At 33.6% G+C, this 20,064-nt stretch overlaps 1 protein-coding gene across 2 annotated transcripts in view; it reads right to left on the minus strand.

The window, feature by feature from the left end:
- The window catches only part of LOC149804320 (uncharacterized), a 175,004-nt gene that overhangs the window by 1,025 nt on the left and 153,915 nt on the right, over positions 1–20,064 (minus strand). For both annotated transcript variants that reach the window (XM_089938762.1, XM_089938755.1), the window contains 5 exons: positions 14,042–14,157; positions 11,908–12,049; positions 8,391–9,313; positions 6,859–7,150; positions 1–3,972 (listed from right to left, as the gene is read on the minus strand). The exon at positions 1–3,972 is cut by the window's left edge and continues 1,025 nt beyond it. In XM_089938762.1, coding sequence (XP_089794888.1) covers positions 3,613–3,972; positions 6,859–7,150; positions 8,391–9,313; positions 11,908–12,049; positions 14,042–14,157 — 1,833 coding nt within the window. In that variant the 3' untranslated portion in view covers positions 1–3,612. The remainder of the gene's footprint in view (positions 3,973–6,858; positions 7,151–8,390; positions 9,314–11,907; positions 12,050–14,041; positions 14,158–20,064) is intronic.

The raw sequence follows: 20,064 nt of genomic DNA on the forward strand, positions 1-20,064 counted from the left end.
AAGATATCTTACAATACACTTGATGTCACTGGATTTCTAGAATAGTTGTTGACATAAGTGAACCACAGTTACCCATCACTGTATCAGTTTTGTACATATATAAACACATTTGAAAATTTGGTAATCATTCCATTTCAAATGTATATGGCCTAGTTTCTGGTACAAGGCGTGCAAAATAAAAATCTCTTTGTTACACTATAACATAAGTCAAGATAAATCCGTTGTCAGTCCATTTTATATTGAAGCTCTAGTGGTGTTTACCTTTCATATATTGATGATGTTGACATTTACGTACATTACGATATCTGTACTGCCACAGTGTGACTATGATGGTACAATAGCATATGACTTTAACAGTGTAAAGCACTCAAAAAGCAAACTAAATGAATTTGATCCTCGTGTATTCGAACTTCGAGGAGAACGCAAACAAACTGAACAATATCTAAGCAGGATTATAATAATTGGCCACATGATAAAAAAAGCCCTTGCAATTTGATTTATAATGAATTGGGCAGGTAATTGTTGATATATAAGAATTAAAGAAGTAATTAATATAATTGTAAGAAATCCTAGTTTGTCAGGCATATCTTAGTAAATTGCAATGAGAGTATTCGGGATTATAAAATAGAGTCTGATTAGCTCAACTATTACCCTGCTATAACACTTAATTGAAGAACATATTCTGTCCAGCATCGTTATCATTAGGAATTCATTTACACGACGGATTTCAAACTGTTAGTCATCTTCAACATTTATGAAATTCTTTGGTTGCTGAAGACAGTCCTCCATTTGTATCAATAAAAACTGAATGCAAGTTAAATTTCAAGATTCTGAAGTCAAAGAAATATTTTAAATCTTTTCTGTGCGCTGTTTTCCACATTTTTTGGTCTGACATCTACTCATTACACAATGAAATTCAACGGTAACAACATTCAAAAATATTTGGAAACTTCTACATGTGTTAAACATTGTCAATGATGCTTTACTATGTTTATAAATCATGTCATGTACGGGATAATAAGTGTATTATCTACTACAATGTTTATTAAAAAAACATAAGCAAATTATGCAATACAAATTTCAAATTATAATATATCTGCAACAATCATTTTTATTTATAAAGATCGAATGTATTGATAGATGTATTACATGTGTATCCAAGCAGTTATCCTTTCAACTAATGTACATTCATCTATCTGATTCTGTATGATAAGTACTTTATAACAGCTAGCCATATCGCACCTCAATTGTTTTTCCTTGTATTTTTTGCATACCGTCTTATTAACTTTATATTCTTTTCATCTAAATGTATCATATAATATTAAATTACAAAGTGTATGTATGGGAGGCTGTTTAAATATATAAAAGAATGTCTGCATACCTAAAGTATATTCATTTTTGCTTACAATAAACAATGTCACTTTCTTATATAATAAATTATATTTGCAAGCGCATATGCTGTTTCATCACAGAAGTATATATATACATGCGTAGAAGCTCAGAAACTGAAACATGTATATTTTTCCTTTGAAATGCACTCTTAATAATAAATGAACATTACATGAACGGCAAACGAAAGTAGAACGAACACTGAACAAAAGTAGAACGGACCATAAACGATTTGTGTAAAATCTTCAAAACTGGAAGATGAAGCGCTAAGTGATAAATACTAAAACCGATAAAATAATTATTATTAGCGTGCATGTGTGTGTGTGTGTGTGTGTGTGTGTGTGTGTGTGTACGCTAGACAGATATATATCTTAAGCCTTTATAATAGTGCGGCATAGAGAATCATTGCTTCAATTAAATTGAACAGTCATATAAATAACAGCAATCAATGATGCATGTAACTATCATGTAGGATATATATATATATATATATATATATATATATATATATATATATATATATATATATATATACGTATATAGATTACACCAAAGCATGCAAATGTTTCATTGTTACAAAACAGTTTTGAAACTTGCGCAATAAATCTATTACGGTCAATATATAATAATAAGTACCACATGCTAGTTATTCTAAAGTGCAACGCTACATGTACCTGTGTGCTAGAAATGTTCGTTTTATGTGTTGTGTGGATATTTCAGCTATGTAAGGAAATGATTTACTTAGTGTGAAAACTATACAATGTACACTTTTATTAATGCAGTTATCATCATCATTATCAGTCATAAGATAATCATGTATAATTATTCTCCTTAGCATTACATGGAGGCGAAACCAATACACAATAAAAGTCCCGTCTTGTTAAAGTTGCGCTAATATGGTTGCAGATGAAAGAACTGGAAACATCTTCGGGTATAGCGGTACCATTCAAAGTTTGTTGCTAGTATTGATTTGCAAGACTATAACAGCAGCTCATTTTGATATTTAACAGAAGATCAATGCGTCTTTAAATTATAAGACTTTAATTTTTTTAAATCTATTTTCCTAAAAAGATGCATTAATTTAGAAAGACCTCTATATCTAAACAATTTACTTACAAGGGTCATAATACAGTTTGCATGTTAATTGTTTTGTTTTTTTTGTTGAAAGATAAAAAAAAATGTTGTAAATGTTTTTCCCCTTTATTCCACGTTCCACATACAAAGATAAAAACATATCATATTCAGGCAATGGTATTTGATGATTTCACAGAACCTGAAAATCTTTCATGTGGATATACTTTTAAAAGATCAATAAACCCCATAAATATGACCTATGTCTTCCAAAGTATTAACAAATATCTGATAGGTGTATTGTAGACAAGAAAGTATTATGGACACTTTACTATCAAAACAGTTCTTTATCCTTAAATGAAAAATAAGCTGATAGTCATTTTTTTATTTTTCAAATAGTTACTGGAATCATAATGACTTTATCCACATTCTTACTACAGAAAAGCTTTAGTTATCGTCGTTTCTTTGACGTATTAAATTTATCAACGGTTTTATTTTGTCCAGTTCTCCGATCACTACAAATACGACGTAAACTATTTCCAACTAACTTACGACTCACTTGTCCATCACTGAAGTTACTGAATAAACACGAAGCGAGGGCTATGTGCTACGAAAGTTCATAAGACCATATTAAACTACATGTTTAAAAAGGAAAACAAGGAAACCAGGTAAAATGTCCACCTGAGCAGTTAAGAGTTAAATTAGAAAAAATGGATGGACATGATATCTTCACTCAATGTTCATGGCATACATTCTTTGTAAATAAGATAACTGTACTAAAATAAATATTTAACTTTGTAATATGCATTCGAGAGTAATGAAAAGAGTAATGCATCTTACATTATACACTCAAATCAATACATTGAACAGTACATATTTTAGCTAATACAAAATATGCAATTTGATTTCAATATGTGTCTTATCCAGTACATTTCATTTTAATTAAATAAAATCACATGTAGACCAATTGCTGCTGTGCTGCTTTGTATTCAAAAACGTAAAAGTGGATGACCTCACACTGCATGCTTAGATTGACATCACCCTGGATAAGCAATGGGAATGTATGTAGCAATCACCATGAACCAAACTAATTGTCTTTCTATTTCTCAATTTGTAATTCTTTATTTTGTGCGGTTCAAGAGTCATCAGATTTCAAACGACATTTAAAGACTCCTGAACACACGTTATAGCCGATAGACGTCGTTCTGGAGAATCTATCCAACATGACTGCATCAGATTAATCCAAGATTGTTTTGGGTACTTCTCTTCAAATGTGGGTCTTTCTCCATTGCACACACTGGTTTCAGTCAGAGTCATACCCGGTGGGGTATGTCGGCCGTACCATAACTCCCATAGAAGGATTCCTAAGCTATATATATCTGCCTTTGGACCATACTTTTCCCCCCTGATGACTTCGGGAGCAGTGTGGAATATGCATAGACTGTGATCTCTGTTTTGAAGCGAGGGCAGAATGTTTATATCACACAGCTTTGGATTCATGTCATCATCAAGCTACAAGATAAAGAGACAAGTTCAGTTACTAATACATTCATTGGAATTATCACAGTTCCATAATTTGATATGATATACACGACCACAAATAACATTCACTGGAATTATCACAGTTCCATAATGTGATATGATATACACGACCACAAATAACATTCATTGGAATTATCACAGTTCCATAATGTGATATGATATACACGACCACAAATAACATTCATTGGAATTATCACAGTTCCATAATGTGATATGATATACACAACCACAAATAACATTCATTGGAATTATCACAGTTCCATAATGTGATATGATATACACAACCACAAATAACATTCATTGGAATTATCACAGTTCCATAATGTGATATGATATACACGACCACAAATAACATTCATTGGAATTATCACAGTTCCATAATGTGATATGATATACACAACCACAAATAACATTCATTGGAATTATCACAGTTCCATAATGTGATATGATATACACAACCACAAATAACATTCATTGGAATTATCACAGTTCCATAATGTGATATGATATACACGACCACAAATAACATTCATTGGAATTATCACAGTTCCATAATGTGATATGATATACACAACCACAAATAACATTCATTGGAATTATCACAGTTCCATAATGTGATATGATATACACGACCACAAATAACATTCATTGGAATTATCACAGTTCCATAATTTCATATGATATACACGACCACAAATAACATTGGAAAATGATCATTTCAATAAAACACTAACAACCTTTATACTGTAAAAGCAATCTAATCCGCTATAGTTCTTTACTAGATACCATGGGATATACATAACTGTGAGCTTAGCTAACCGGTGCATGAAACCTAATTGTGTGTTCGCGAAGCCAGATATATTTAAGAAGAATGTCATGGTCTTGCATCATGTATCACGTTTAAACCATGGCATAACTCGTTCTTAAATAATCATCCGACTAACGGAATTTCGGACGTTTGATAATATAAAAGCACAAAAAATATCCAATAATAAACATAACATATAAGCAATCTCGTATAATTCAAACGCTTGTTACATCATTTTCTTGAACAGCTTTGCTGTGCATCAGTATAGTTTTGATAAATCAAACCATTCGCTGATAAAGGCGTGATAAATATGTATAACTTTATTAAAAGATATACCAATTATATAATTTGATAGCTGAATTGATAGTTTTATTCAGACCTATTGTATTTTCAAAAGCGAAAATGAAACTTAGAATTTTAAGAGTTACTGCGTCAGAGTGACCGGTTCTGTTTAAATATAAAGTCCGATGATTATCTGTCAGGAAATCAACAATAATGTAACAATGTCAATCATACTTCACCTTTTCTAAAAATTAAGACTGAAAACGTTCACAACAGATGAAAATTATATTAGCAACGAGCGATTTCTTTTACAGACTTCATATCAAGCTACCAATTTTGGAGCAGTTCTTCAATTTCATAAAAAAAATAGAACAAATAACGTTAAAAGGTTCATTGATTGACTGTATGACTTGCTAAAAAAGGTTAATTGCAGACACGTTTAAGCTTGTACTTCAGTGAGAAAACGAAGAAACCAAAAATCATTTAAAAAAGAGCAAATATAAGTGACACGATCTATGTCTTGCATCGTCTTTTCAACTGTAACTGTGACAATTTATTGCATATGGTAATTACATAATATAATCTGGTTATTATAATTTGAACTGAGAAGAAAATGCTTAATTTAACCTTTATATGGACAATATTAGTTGCAAATATTATATAATAGTTTTTTCAGCGCTCCATTTTTCTTATTCTCTCAGTCACTCAGATTTTTCCTGCACGGCAATCAAATTTAAATCAAATCTGTATTTAAATAAGCATACGCATTGCTTATATTGTTGTACATTCGCACATCTTGTGGACACAAATACTTACATTAACGTAGAAAGACAAAATAGAGAAAGAGATATCATTCAGTGGAAAAATATATGGATACGCTAAAAGTTTTCCTTGTATAGAATGTAGCAAAAATAAGAATGTTCGATTAGCATACGCATTAAAACATATATTGTCCCATATCCCTTGATATAAACCAGAGGTGTTTACAAGTAAAGATTTTAATTCGAAGGAGGATAATTCAAAAGCCATTGTAATTCTTCATATCCATTACACTACTTCAGATCAAAGGGAATCACAATAGCCGTTTTAAATGGTGTTTCCTTGTCATCAAGAACATGTTGAGTAACAAACTGGTAGTACAATAGATGCATTTGGATCGCTCGGTTCATTTAGGTCTTTACAATTGAGCAGTATTACATATTTGATATAATCAAAAAAATTCTTGGGAAAAAATGTACATTTTTATATGATTTATATTGACTATTAGTATTAAAATCAGTATGTTTATAACGGTGGTTGGCTGAGTTTCTTTAACGTTTGGGGACACTATAAAATATATGCAATAACATGTAGGTAGGGACAGTATTTTGCTTCAAATCTGTGCTGATATTTCTTTCTTTTTTGTAAATAATAAGCTTTCTTGGACTTTTCTCGTAAATCCTAATAAATTATTATTTCCAGGAAGCTTTCAGACCTTTTGTAGAAATACATTCACCCTAATCTTTCTTTTATGGGGATGCTGTTAATAATAAAGTGTAGTTTAAATTAAGTTTGCAAAAAACAGGTACCGAAATTCATGTATGCTCAATAAATTTTCGATTCACTCTGCTTCGAAATTTGACGCGTCTTTTTAACATTTACTATTTGTGACGAATCCGTATTCTTTCTGTATTTGATAGTAAAATACCTTCTGTATAATTCCCAGAGTGAAATAAGCATTCCATTACTTTCAAAAGCATTGTCTAACCTACTAGTATCTCACTCACCAAGATGGATGAAAGCTGAAGGTGACCGTGGACGAACCCCATTTCATGCACATACGACAATCCTTTCACTATTCCTGTTGTCATCTTTTTGAAGAAGTTCTCAGACGATTCTCCCGAGTAACAACCCTGTACACTTGGATTGGTGAAGACATACATTTCTAAATCACCGATAGACTTCGGTATAAGAACCCTCAATGAATCAACAGAACATCCACAGGCCATTTCGTCTTCATGAATGGATGTTGAAAATACAACTCCTTCGGGAGTAATAAAATTTTCATGCTTCATTTCCCTGTTAAAATGTAAATTTTCCTGAGAAATAGATATCTAAGTGTTATTTTTAATTAGGAAATCATCCCTATCTCAGAGAAGCTGATCGTATTGTATATTTCGCTTTCAACTTCTATAGGTGAGAAGCATCAAGACAGTAAAGAAATTAAAAATGTGTACACAGCAAAATTCTAAACTTATATATATATATATATATATATATATATATATATATATATATATATATATATATATATATATATATATATATATATATATATGGAACAAACTGGAGAAATAATAAACAAAATATGTAACACTCTCGATCGATCGTTCGATGGATCGACTATTGTAGCTGGGATAGTGGTGAAAATCTTCACATAAACGAGAGTAATGGATTTTCACCTGTTTCACCTGTAGTATGCGACGATGTTTATAAATTTATGAAGGATGGTAAGAGTTACAATCAAACAAACTCATTTGGGGAAATAAAGATTCAGGGAATAAACAATTTTATGGTTCATAACGGTGTTAATTAAAGCATAATAACGACTTAGATCAGATCTAAATGCATTTAATGTTTTGAATTATCTCTTGTTGGTTAGTCGTGAAACTTAGTTTATGTTTCTCACTAGTTTCAATACTCATCGGTACGTGGATGAATGTGCGTACAGTGCTCAAAGAGCTAACCATGCTATATATGCAGTGCTCTGCTTTCGTCATTAAACCGTCTATGTTCAAGTCATAAATGTGTCCAATATTCATTTCATCAATATGAATGAAAATAGAACCTCAAAAAAAAAGAAAAAAAGCATTTTATCAACTTACAAAGAAGGCTGTAAATACTCACAAAAGGCACAAAATTATATATTGTAGCAGACCCACTGGGATTGGATGCGAAAAATGTATTCCCTTCTTCAAAACAGTTTGCTGTAGTCTATATTAACTTCATTCAAAAGGAAAGAATGCATATTTAATGTGATATGAATACAATATATGTATAGTATGAGCGCTGTATCTTTGATATATTGATTGTAGAAATAGTTCATTAAAAGGAAACTTCATTCATTTCGTGGTAAATCAATTATACATGATACTACACACACACATACACACACACACACACCCCATATATATATATATATAGATAGATAGATAGATAGATAGATAGATAGATAGATAGATAGATAGATAGAGAGAGAGAGAGACAGACAGAGAGACAGACAGACAGAGACACAGAGAGAGGATGCCACAAAACTTACTTCAGCTTTTGTATTTCCTGAAGATGGTAAACTGAATAGGCTCGATGAATCACACGCAATGTAAGTCTCTTTTCCTGATGGAGGTTGGCAATAGCATGCAAATGGAACATTTCAGTTGTGGAGAAAGAGGAACTGTCTATAGACAAGCATTCGCAGGAAATACTATCATCTCTGTAATATTCAACATCTATTTTCTTCAATTGTATTAAACAAATGTTGACTTTGTTAAAAAGAGAGCCCAGTGCAGACAAATGATCTGTCTCACATTGCAAATCAAAAGACTGGTCATGTAGAAGTTTCTGTATTGATGCTATTTTATTTTGCTTAGTACTCCTGAACTGCGTAATCCATTCCTTACATGGTCTTTCGAATATAATAATGATTAGATTTTCTAGTATTTCGCTGTTTAAAAACATATCCAATGTCTCTAAACACAGTTTATTCAGTTCAGTCCTTCTTCGAGACTCGTACATTGAAAAGGCCATAAGGACGCTCCCAATGATTCCCAGTGGATTAATTAAAATTTTAATTATGGAAAAGGCAATTCCTGAGGCTTCGGAACCCAGAGCTCTATCAACCGCTTTTGTTAACGCCCCCATCTTTACCTCATTGTTCCGCTCAGAGAAAAAATCTATTTTTATTTCTTCGATGGAAAGAAAACATGTTTGAATGTCATCGGCAAGTTGCCTGCATTCTGTATTAATAACTGCTACCCCTTTCTTCAGCAATCCTTCATTGTTCTCTGCCCACTTTAATATCAGCTTATGGATTCGTTCCGGAACAGCTTCAGAATTTGTTTTCCGACTGATATTTCGCCAGTCACGAATATTTCGGTACACCTCTAAACTGTTCAAATGATTTCGGAGATCTTGAATGATTTCAGCCTTTGTTGTATCAACCAACGTTTCTATTTTCTTGGAGTTCTAATAATAATAATAATAATAATAATAATATTATTATTATTATTATTATTATTATTATTATTAATGACGATTATAATAAAAATGAATACTTCAAATCTTTTTGGACCCTATCATCTCTAAATTCAAAAAAGCAAAACTTTATAATGGCCCTCGAAGCATATCTATGGCAAATGAAATTAAAACTAAACTTTACCTGACAAATGGAAGTTAGACAAATAAATGCACTTTTATTTCAATGAATCGGACCCATACATTTATAAAAATATTGAAATTTTCTCAAGAGAAGCCTTCATTACGAAGGCTCAATTTTTTTTAACTTTGATAATATACCAGGAACAATATACTGCATAGTAATATTAGTTTACATCCAGCTCGCTACTAAACTCGTTTCAAGCTTCTTGTGCCATGTGTGTTTGAAATTGATGTGTTTACACCCTAATAATAGCAACACGTTAATATAAGTTTAAAGGGCTTTACACAATCATTTGACGAAATAGCCCCATACATTTATTTATCACTGAATATTGAAAAATACCAGGCTTGTACCTAATTTCAATGTTCTATCGTTTAGAACTATTTTATCCAAATAAAATTTAGCAAAACGTGAGATAATTATCTAGCATCACTAGGATCTGCTATTTGTATTTGTCATTTTTAACATGAGATATATGTAGTAGCGCCTTTCTGATGTTACTGCGCTATGGGGAATTAGTCACAAGCAAGAGGGTTTCTTCTTTTTCTACCTTTAATGAAGTATGTTGCCCCTAGTTCTTCATGCTGACTCCCTGCACTATGCTTGACCTGGTTATTTAAACAATCCTAGCGGACTTCAGAGAAAACATTCCCTGAAGACCTATTCTAAACTAATATTCTGGTCTGATTGTGTTAGGTGCAGACCCTTTATGTAACTCTAATCTACATATCAAAATGCACAGAATCTAAATCTTGTAATCCAAAATAAAGCCATATATGTACTCTCCACACACACTTTTCCCACTGATGCTGTGTGTTAGAATTTACAAAAATATTATTTTGAGTATGAAATTACTTGTAAACTTTATCCTCTTGAACAAATTACTTCAAAATTAAACTATAACTACCCAACTCTATTTTAAGCACTTTATACCTACTAAAAGAGATTCAAATTTCCCTTCAAATGGTCACTAATTTTAATGTTTAAGTATTATGGCAAACTTGCTATAATTGATTTTAATTAGCTTTACAAACACATCTTCCAACTGTCCTACTGACTCCTTTGTTTCAATTTCTCTGGACTGTAACTTGACACCATAGCATTTGAATAGCTGCTGGTAACCTAGTATTGACCCCAAATCTCTGCCTCTAAATCTAACAGTGACTGTAGAGTTACTCCTCTATCATAGACATACTGTTATTAAATTTATGTAGAGAATTTAGAAAATTTATACACAAATATATATTTCCTTCTAAAACTAATATAAATAACATAGCACCTGAAATAACTAAGTTTAGCCCTATAATATGTCCCTCCGGCCCAGCAAAATTTGGTCCCCAAATTTTTATAACATACTATTGTTTTTGTCAAGTTATTGAATAAATTGGATTAAGCATGTATTTCATAATGTTTTATGTGGCATCAGTGTTCACACCACCTACTTGCACACTATAAACCTACAAAATCTACTCCCTAAATAGAATTTACATTCCATAGTGCAGGGTATTAAGGTACAACAATATTGCGATTTTTTACAGTCTTTTCAGTTAGACACAGAAATAACTTTATAATCCCAAGAGGTCTTATGGATGCTAATTTTAGGTAAATATCTTGATACATGGATATGTAAAATAACTTCAAACACTTAATTATTAATCACACTAATACTTTATATATCATATTTGTCTACCAAAAGCCACATGAACAACAGTTCCATAAATGTCTGACTTCACACCAATCTACAGTACTTTGTATAATGTTCCATGAATGTCACTTCACTTTGAATGTAATTTAAAGATATCACAAGGATTTCAAGATTTTCTTGAACTGAATAAGAACCCAAGAAAATGAAATCGTAATTAGGTGAAGTTCGAATTAAAACTTTCATCTAGTATGCAGTAGAAATTTTCACATAATGTATTATTTTTAAAGTAGCAATTCACAATAAATATAAACTTCGATATGATTTAAAAGATAATTAACTATATGGATTAATTAATCCAACGATAGGCGTCTAATAATTATTCAGTGAAAAATTACTTGTTTCTGTTAGAATCTTTCATTTTGTAATCAACAAATGTTATACAAAATTTAGCAGTGGCAAGAATATTTGACGATCTTTTCATGCTGATAAAGATTCTGCCAGACTGAGATTGTGTCAAGTGGTTAAATTAATAAAAATCGTCTGCGAATTCAGGTGCTCTACGTACCATTTCTCAGAGGATCAAATGCATCATCAAACATTATGGTGTCGACTTTGACACTCAGATTAAAACTGCAATAAATTACAGGAACGGATACTTTTGTACAGTTTTTTCCAAACAGATTCGGAATATCAGGTCATTTATATTGTGATAAATAGTGAGAGAATATACACACATACACGCGCACAAATCCTTACACTCTCAAGTTTCATTTTTGTGTCTTCCAGAAGCGTTTCTGTTTTCGCTTTAAGTTCAGTTAGTTTCTCCTTCGATAACGAGAGCAAGGACAGTTTTGATTCAATGTTGACCACTGACTCTCCCATCAAATTCTTTATCCATCTGCACGAAAAGATAAAAGGTTGTACGGAATCTTGTTTTGAAACATATACTGCATAATTCGGCATGCATATGGTGTTTTTTTGTCATCTGAATGTATGTATGTAGGTAGGTAGGTAGGTAGGTAGGTAGGTATGCATGTATGTGTTCGTGCATGCATTTATGAACGTTAATTCTTTGTAGTTCATGGGAGTGATGTCCCATTTGTACAATTTAAATCCGTATGAAAATGGTTCGCTCAATAATTATAATTGTCTCACTCCTGCTGGCCAATATAGAACATAAAATAACTTAATGGAAAAAGGCGACATTGCATTAAACTTTTTTAGAGCGTTGATATAAATATTTATGGCATTCATCAGAAAATCAACAATTGCTGTATCACCCGATAAAGTTTACTTGTTTACAAGTCTTGATGCGATCAAAGTGTGATCAAATGTAGATACAGTAAAATAATACAAGAGAATATAAATGTTTATTTATCTGTTTCAAACAATTTAAATATGTTCAAAAATATTTCATGAAAATATGGAGATTTACCGGTCATTTAAAGATCATAATTTGTTGACATTGATATATTCTAAATAGGTTTAAAGGAAGTTTGGCCAGACCAGTTTAAAATTTGTTTCCATTTTATGGTCTTAAACCAAGTAACAGAAAAGAGAGAAAACCAACATTTTTTAAAAACATTTTCAACAAATAATTTTTTCTCTTGAATATAAATTTAACATTTTAAAAGAATTTACAATATTGTGAATTAAATCTAAAAATAATCCTAAACGTCCTATCAGAAGCAGTGTCCCAAATGAATTCCAGTAATGAATGTATTGATGTACACGATTCTACTATTTTGCCAAAGGCCGAGGATGTGACGACGTGTTAACAGTCTTTTCATGTATCACAATAATATAATTCAAAATGTAATTGACTGAATTTACTATAATTATAAATTAACCATTTTGACCAAGAAGTATTAATGAGCACTTTGCAATTACAATGAATAGTTTAAATAAATAAATCCACCCAAATTGAAAACTGAACACAACAATAAGAGTGATTCCACTTTGAATGTTGAGGTATGAATGACTAATATTTCAATTAACAACACTGGTTTTAAAATCTAAGACACAATAATAGAGCCAGGATGTAGGCCAGTATTCTTTCTAAAATATTTAAAGTTGTCCACAAGTTTAGGAATTTCCAAGTGAAAACTAATGTCCTACATTCAGATATAAATAAACATACTGACTCCTTTAATAATGATCAGATTTTTGAATTATAATCAACAGAGGAATATTAGCTATGTATTATGCTGCGTACAAAATAAATTTCATGAATTATGGCGTTACGCATACAACGTTTTATTTTGGCTAAATTTTCAGCACTACGTGAAGATCAAGTACAGTTTATAAATTCGATCCATAACGATTCGACTGATACAAATATTGTACTTAATCAGAATAACGTTAGATTTAAATTGGAATATTTTGATTAAGCACATAAAGTTGAATATGTTTTGTTTTTGATTCCACCATAGTATTGCTAAGTTGTAATGTAAATCGAAAACTATCCCAACATTTAAAACCAATGAGGAGTATATGCTACTTATTGAATACACCTAAAGAGAAATGTTGTACATACATTATTATTGGAATGATTTTATAACGATTCGAATGGTACACGTCCGAAACGTTGTAGAACATGATACCGAACAGCTTTTAAGAGACTTTACTGCCATCTTGAAATCCTGTTTCGTATGCCAAATAGTAATAAATTGTGGGAACAAATAAATGAGAAGATACGAAACAAAATACGCTAAGCAAAACGAATTTATAACCACACAGTATGCCTTTTCCCAACAGTCGGGTCTATTTTAATCAGAAGGGTCGATGTTAGTCACGTGGATGACTAATATACATTTACTTCCTTTACATTTACAAATCGTATAATAGATCAACTAGCGTGACTTCTGTAGTTAAAAGAAAATCATCTCACCCAAAGAAATTGACGAATAGAGTTTGTATTGTTCTCGATATAAGCATCTCCAGTCCCGCAAGAATTTTCACAAAGTCATCGGATGGACTGGTCCTTAACTGCATACGTTGGAGCTCCTAAAGAAATGAAACAGTTTATATTTTGTTTGCGATCTATCTATCTATCTATCTATCTATCTATATATATATATATATATATATATATATATATATATATATATATATATATATATATATATATATATATTATCTTTGGTTAGGTGTGTCTTACAGATACATAAAAACTGACATTATTTCAACTGATCAACTGAACTTAAACTTGTTAAATCTAATTTGAATTTGTTCAGTAGAGAATTACGATGGTATACATACTTAACAAGAATCCAGATGATACTGATACGTGGGTTATTCTGCATTGTATGCATTATAAAATACTCCAAGGAACGTTTCCAAAAACGAAAACATTGAGGAGCAGAACTATCTATATGCAAATCAAAAGGCTCCAAAAAATGGTTTGGCTATAAGTGTTTATTATTATTATTATTATTATTATTATTATTATTAGTAGTAGTAGTAGTAGTAGTAGTAGTAGTAGAAGTAGTAGTAGTAGTACATGTATTTACTCAGTAAATCCGAATTTATAATTGATAGATGACAGTAACTAAATATAATACAGAAAGCGAGAAAAGAGGGTTAACAAGCCATTAATGAAATAAACGTCATCCAGATCTCTTCAGTAACTCTCTCTCTCTCTCTCTCTCTCTCTCTCTCTCTCTCTCTCTATATATATATATATATATATATATATATATATATAAAGACTACAAATCATATGGCAAATAACAATCCTTTCAAGTGCACTGGATCCATCAAGGGTTCACGTGTGTCAGGGATTGATTAAGATAGGTGTGAAACTAATATCCAAGTAGCCTGGATGCTTTAGACTCTTTAATAAGTCTTTTTCAAAGGCAAATACAAAACATAGACAAGACAAATAAATAAAACAGAAAAACGGTTATGTTTGCGAAACTTTATGGCGGGCAATACTAGTAGTGAAAGGGGATTCCCTAGCGTCAATGGAAATTAGCATTACAGACCCCCTTGGGACAATCTAGCGTCAATGGAAAATTAACATGGAGAAAAATCGTGGGACAATCTAGCGTCAAGGGGAATTTAACATGGGAATAAATCGTGGGACAATCTAGCGTCAAGGGGAATTTAACATGGGAATAAATTGTGGGACTGTCTAGCGTCAAGGGGAATTGAATATGGGATTTTTTTTTTTTTTTTTTTTTAAATTTAAATTTTAAAAAAGGGGTAGGCAATGGAAAGGCTATCTCTTTTCGAGAAATATGGGGCCCTGAAAAGGGCCTTTGGGTTTTTCTTCTTCTTCTTTTAACTTCTTAACTTCTTCCACATCCTCTTATTTTGTCCATCATTCCTTTCTTCTTTTTCTTTTCTGTTTCCGGCAGCCAGTCCGGGTGGCCCATGGCCCGGAACTTCTCTTGGATTTTCATCCAGTTTGTGTTCAGTTTTTCGAATTCATCCCTTTTTTTTCTATTTTCTTCTTCTTTTCTTTCCTTTGACCACTTTTCTTTGATCTTCTTGACCTCTTCGGTCAGCACATTCCTCATTAGTTCTTCAGCTTTCTTAAGTTTTTCTAACCCCCACTTCGCGAAACACCAATCTATCCATTCTACAATGTCTTCTAGAAAGCACCTTGCACTCGTCACATGATCTATCGCTTCTTTTAACTTACCCACTTTGACATACGGTGGGTTAATTAAACCTCTGATTCTCTTCTCCTCATCCTCTATCATTTCTTTTACAATATTTACGGATAAGTGGAGGCTGGTTACTTGTCTTGAGACGAAGTCTTTTGTCACTGCATACCTCCATTCCTGTTCAACCCTTTCTACTACACTCAATCCATCCACCATCCAATACCAACTTCCCATAAGATCGTTGTATAAAGCTGAAGCTGCTGGCATCTTCTTGTTTGCTTATTCCGTAGAATGGGTTCCAATGGCCAACACTGTTAGTTTTATACTGAAAGCGCGTACGTGAAGGAAAACATCCCCCTAAAACATAAAATTGATCTTACCTAGATCATGACCCAACAACGCGCGGACGTGAAGGAAAACATCCCCCTACTTTCTCATTTCATATAATATAACCCTAACTATACTCTCTACATACGCTAAGAATCAATAAATAAACCCATAATCTACTATTCACACAAACTTACTTCAGCATTTACAAACACCAACACAAACACACAAACTTACTTCAGCATTTACAAACACAAACACACAAACACATACACTTCCACTATTAATAAAGAGTTAGTGTTTATATTCACACTACTCTACCTACACACATTGGCAAATCGATAGTTATTTCTTTTCTAGAGTATTGGGTAGCCCTTAAAAGGGCTGTTTTTTTTAACTCCAGATGCACCTATCTAATGGTTGCACCTTCCAGGCCTGGCGCCGCACACGCATCTTTGACTCCAGTCTCTTTTTACTTTTTGTCTTGAGAGTGCAGAGGCGGGATGATTCGCTTCAGCACCCCAATCCTCTGTCTCGGGAATATTGTATGACATCCTCTCTTCTAGTTTTTTTTCTTCCTCTTCCCTCTGTCTTCTCTCCTCTTCGTTCTTTATTCTTGCTTCTTCTACGATAGCCTCCGCTGATAGTTCATTTACTATGCGCCTGGCATATTCCAGGTGCATCTGGAGTTCTAACAGTTTCACTATTCTGCTATTCATTCTTCTGGCTGTGTTGATCAATCAACAAGGGTAGCTAGACTGCCTAGCGAGTTTCAATTTATAGTGAAAGCGCGGACGTGAAGGAAAACATCCCCCTAATAACATAAAATTGATCTTACCTAGATCATGACCAAAAAAAACAACAACAACGCGCGGACCTAAAAGAAACACTCACTCACTTTTTTATGCTACCCATCACTATTGTTAAATTTTTAATAAATCACTTCAATAGACTATCCACATACCCAAATCAATCCAATCTAACCCCAAATATACACCTCTAACAGCCAAAAAAACAAACATCATTTTAATCTACTATCCATACCAACTTACTTGATCACTTACAAACACAAACACACAAACACATACCCTCACAATTTTTTATAAAAGAGTTAGTGTTTATTTTCACACTACTCTACCTACACACATTGGCAAATTGATCGTTATTTCTTTTCTAGAGTATTGGGTAGCCCTGAAAAGGGCTGTTTTTTTGTTTGCTATGGCATTCTTTTTTAGTTTCTAAGAATGCGATGTCCTCTGAGGATAGACTTTCTGGCGATAGGTCTGCTTCTTCGGAAAGAGAAGAAGAACTCTTTGGTGTCGATACGACAATCGACAAAGCCTCTGTCAGCTTCAGGTTGTTGCTGCTGTTGCTGTTGTTGCTGCTGTTGCTGCTGTCTCTGAAGTCTGTACTTCTCTGTCCATTCTTCTTTTTCCCTGTTCATTTCTTCTCTGAAGAGCTCTTCTATCAGGTCTTCAGTGATTTTTAACATTCTCACATTCTCTATTTCTTCTGGCTTCGGTATCAGACTGTGTCTGACCCTATGCAAATTCACGTAGGCTTCGTTGAGCTTAGCTAGTTTGGAGCACATCTTCGTAGGAGGATGAGTCGACAATGGATGGTTAGACTGGAAACAACCCCGGTTCTTAAAGTCAAAGCGCGGACGTGAAGGAAAACATCCCCCACACGGTTTTCTAGTCGCAACGTTCAGTGAGTGTCATGAGAGGGATAGTAAGAAATGAAAGAGCATCAATCCAACATTCTTATAGCTAAACAAACCACAAAGGCATTTTTTTTCAAAACACAACATTTTTATTCAAAAATCACTTAACACTAACCAACAACAATTCTAACATATTTTAAACAATAATCCAACACTATAACATCAAACAATTTTTTCTAATCACTAACATTTTTTCTCAATGGACAATCTACTTTAAACAGGGCTGACAACGTTGTGAATGAAATTGTGATTTCCACTGTTGGAAATCATTAGGCCATTGATGGACACTACGTTTCCTAGCTTGAGACAAAAGATAAGCATAATGGTCACAAAACCATCGATCTACTTTCACATCGTTTCTAGCAGAAGAACGAGGATCAAAATGAGTCACTAAATGTTCTAAAGAATAGCCCAGGCTGCGATGATGCAGAAAATGCACACAGTACTGTCCACACACCAAGGAATCTGTGCCTTGTAATTTCACGTGGTTTGAGCATTTCTTCTCATAAAGTCAATGATATCGTCTTCCAAAGGGGGCAATCCGTACGAATCGAAATATTCCACACATCCTTCTTGAGGAAAGTAAACGGCTACCCAGTGGGTTCCTGGGAGATGACTGTCGTCCGTGTTGATCACGTAAGCTTGATGGTCTTTAGGTTTGCGATGAGGGAGTTCATCTTTAGCACAGACGACAGGATTCCAAGAAGCCGTATACGAACTGTGGTTCAAAAGGTAATAAAGTTCCCAGGTATCCATTGATTTGTGTGTGCTTTTTTTCTTCTTCTTCACAGGTAATAATAAGTTGTCAATTCGATCCTGACTTTTTGCTTGAAAATGTCTGACGAATAAACGGTTATTCGTTTTGTTTCCTCACTCTGATTCAGGAGAGCTTCGATACGATGGATCTCTTGAGTGGTTAATGGTGGACAAAAATGTTCACGCAAGTCTTTATACCACTGGTGCAACACGTCTTTGTTTGAGATGAGACTCCAAGTTTCGTCCAGATACTCGTTCAATTTTTCTTCTTGACTCAACATCAGGCATTTATCGTGTTGAATTTGACTGGGATGATCGTTTTGACATCCATAACAATTTTTCTTGATCAATTCCGGATGACTTCTCTCAAACTGTTGATTTCTATGGCATTATCGAATTCTGCATACAGGATGACGTTCACCGTTTCATCAGGGTCTCGGTCTTTAAACTGAATTTCCACACGAATCTGGCCGGATTTTATAGGGTGGAAATGTCCCTCGTCGCTGCCCTGGTCTGGAGTGAAATCAAAAGCCCACAAAGCATAGCCTCCGTCATAATCGTCGTACGTAATGCCGTGACTGGTGTTGGTTCCTAACTGTCCGGTGGCTTCGTACAGGGACAAGTACGATCTCAAGTAATTCGACTTAGTCCTATCGTTATGAAAGACAGGTTCGAAAGGTTGGGTACACAAGGTCTTGCCGTCGCGACTGACTTCGATCTTGGACACTTTGTAATGTTGAAACTCAAAAGGATTTTCGTTATAGACACCATTGAAAGCTGAATTCTTGACGATACCAACAATCAAACGCTTGGGTAACTGTCCTTGGAACAGATGATCTTGGATCATGGATCGCTGTCCAGTAGGAATGGTGAACGTTTTCACTTCCACACGTCGGATCGGATACTTGGCGGTTGTTCTGCTCAATGTCTGACTGATGTCGTTACCTACTTTAGGTAACACTTCCACACGACGCACGTAGAGTCTGGCTTCTTGGATGATGGTTTTGTAAGTGGCATCAGCAGCAGCCATCAAATGGAAAGCAGCACTTATGCGATTCAGTCTCAGGCGGACATCCACCCCGTTCAGCAAATACTTTTCTTGTAACCACATGTCCAAATGCAAGCGATCCATCAGTTCTAAACTACGACTTCCAGCAATTTTCGCTCGTCGTTCTACAAATCCCTTTGAATGTGAAGCATCCGCAGCAAGTACAATAGTGTTGAACTTAGTCGCTGGGTCAGGTCTCCATACCACGCAAGCATCCAGATGACTGTCCTTGGCGTTTTTTCCATACGTCAAGAGATTTTCCAGGTACGCTCGATAAGGGTAAGTATCCATGCTGCTGCTGACCAGTTTGTTATTCAAGTACAAGTCCACTTCGCTAAACAAGGAATGCACGAAATTGTTGACGGGAGCTACTGCATCAGTATTGTCTAGGGTATCGTTGTTCGCTTCGGTTACTTTGACTTTCAAGTACAGGTAACTGCTATTCA

This window comes from Sinohyriopsis cumingii, chromosome 2 (genome assembly GCF_028554795.1).
Source record: "Sinohyriopsis cumingii isolate HCF-2022 chromosome 2, ASM2855479v2, whole genome shotgun sequence".
In the NCBI taxonomy this organism is placed as follows: Eukaryota; Metazoa; Mollusca; class Bivalvia; order Unionida; family Unionidae; genus Sinohyriopsis; species Sinohyriopsis cumingii.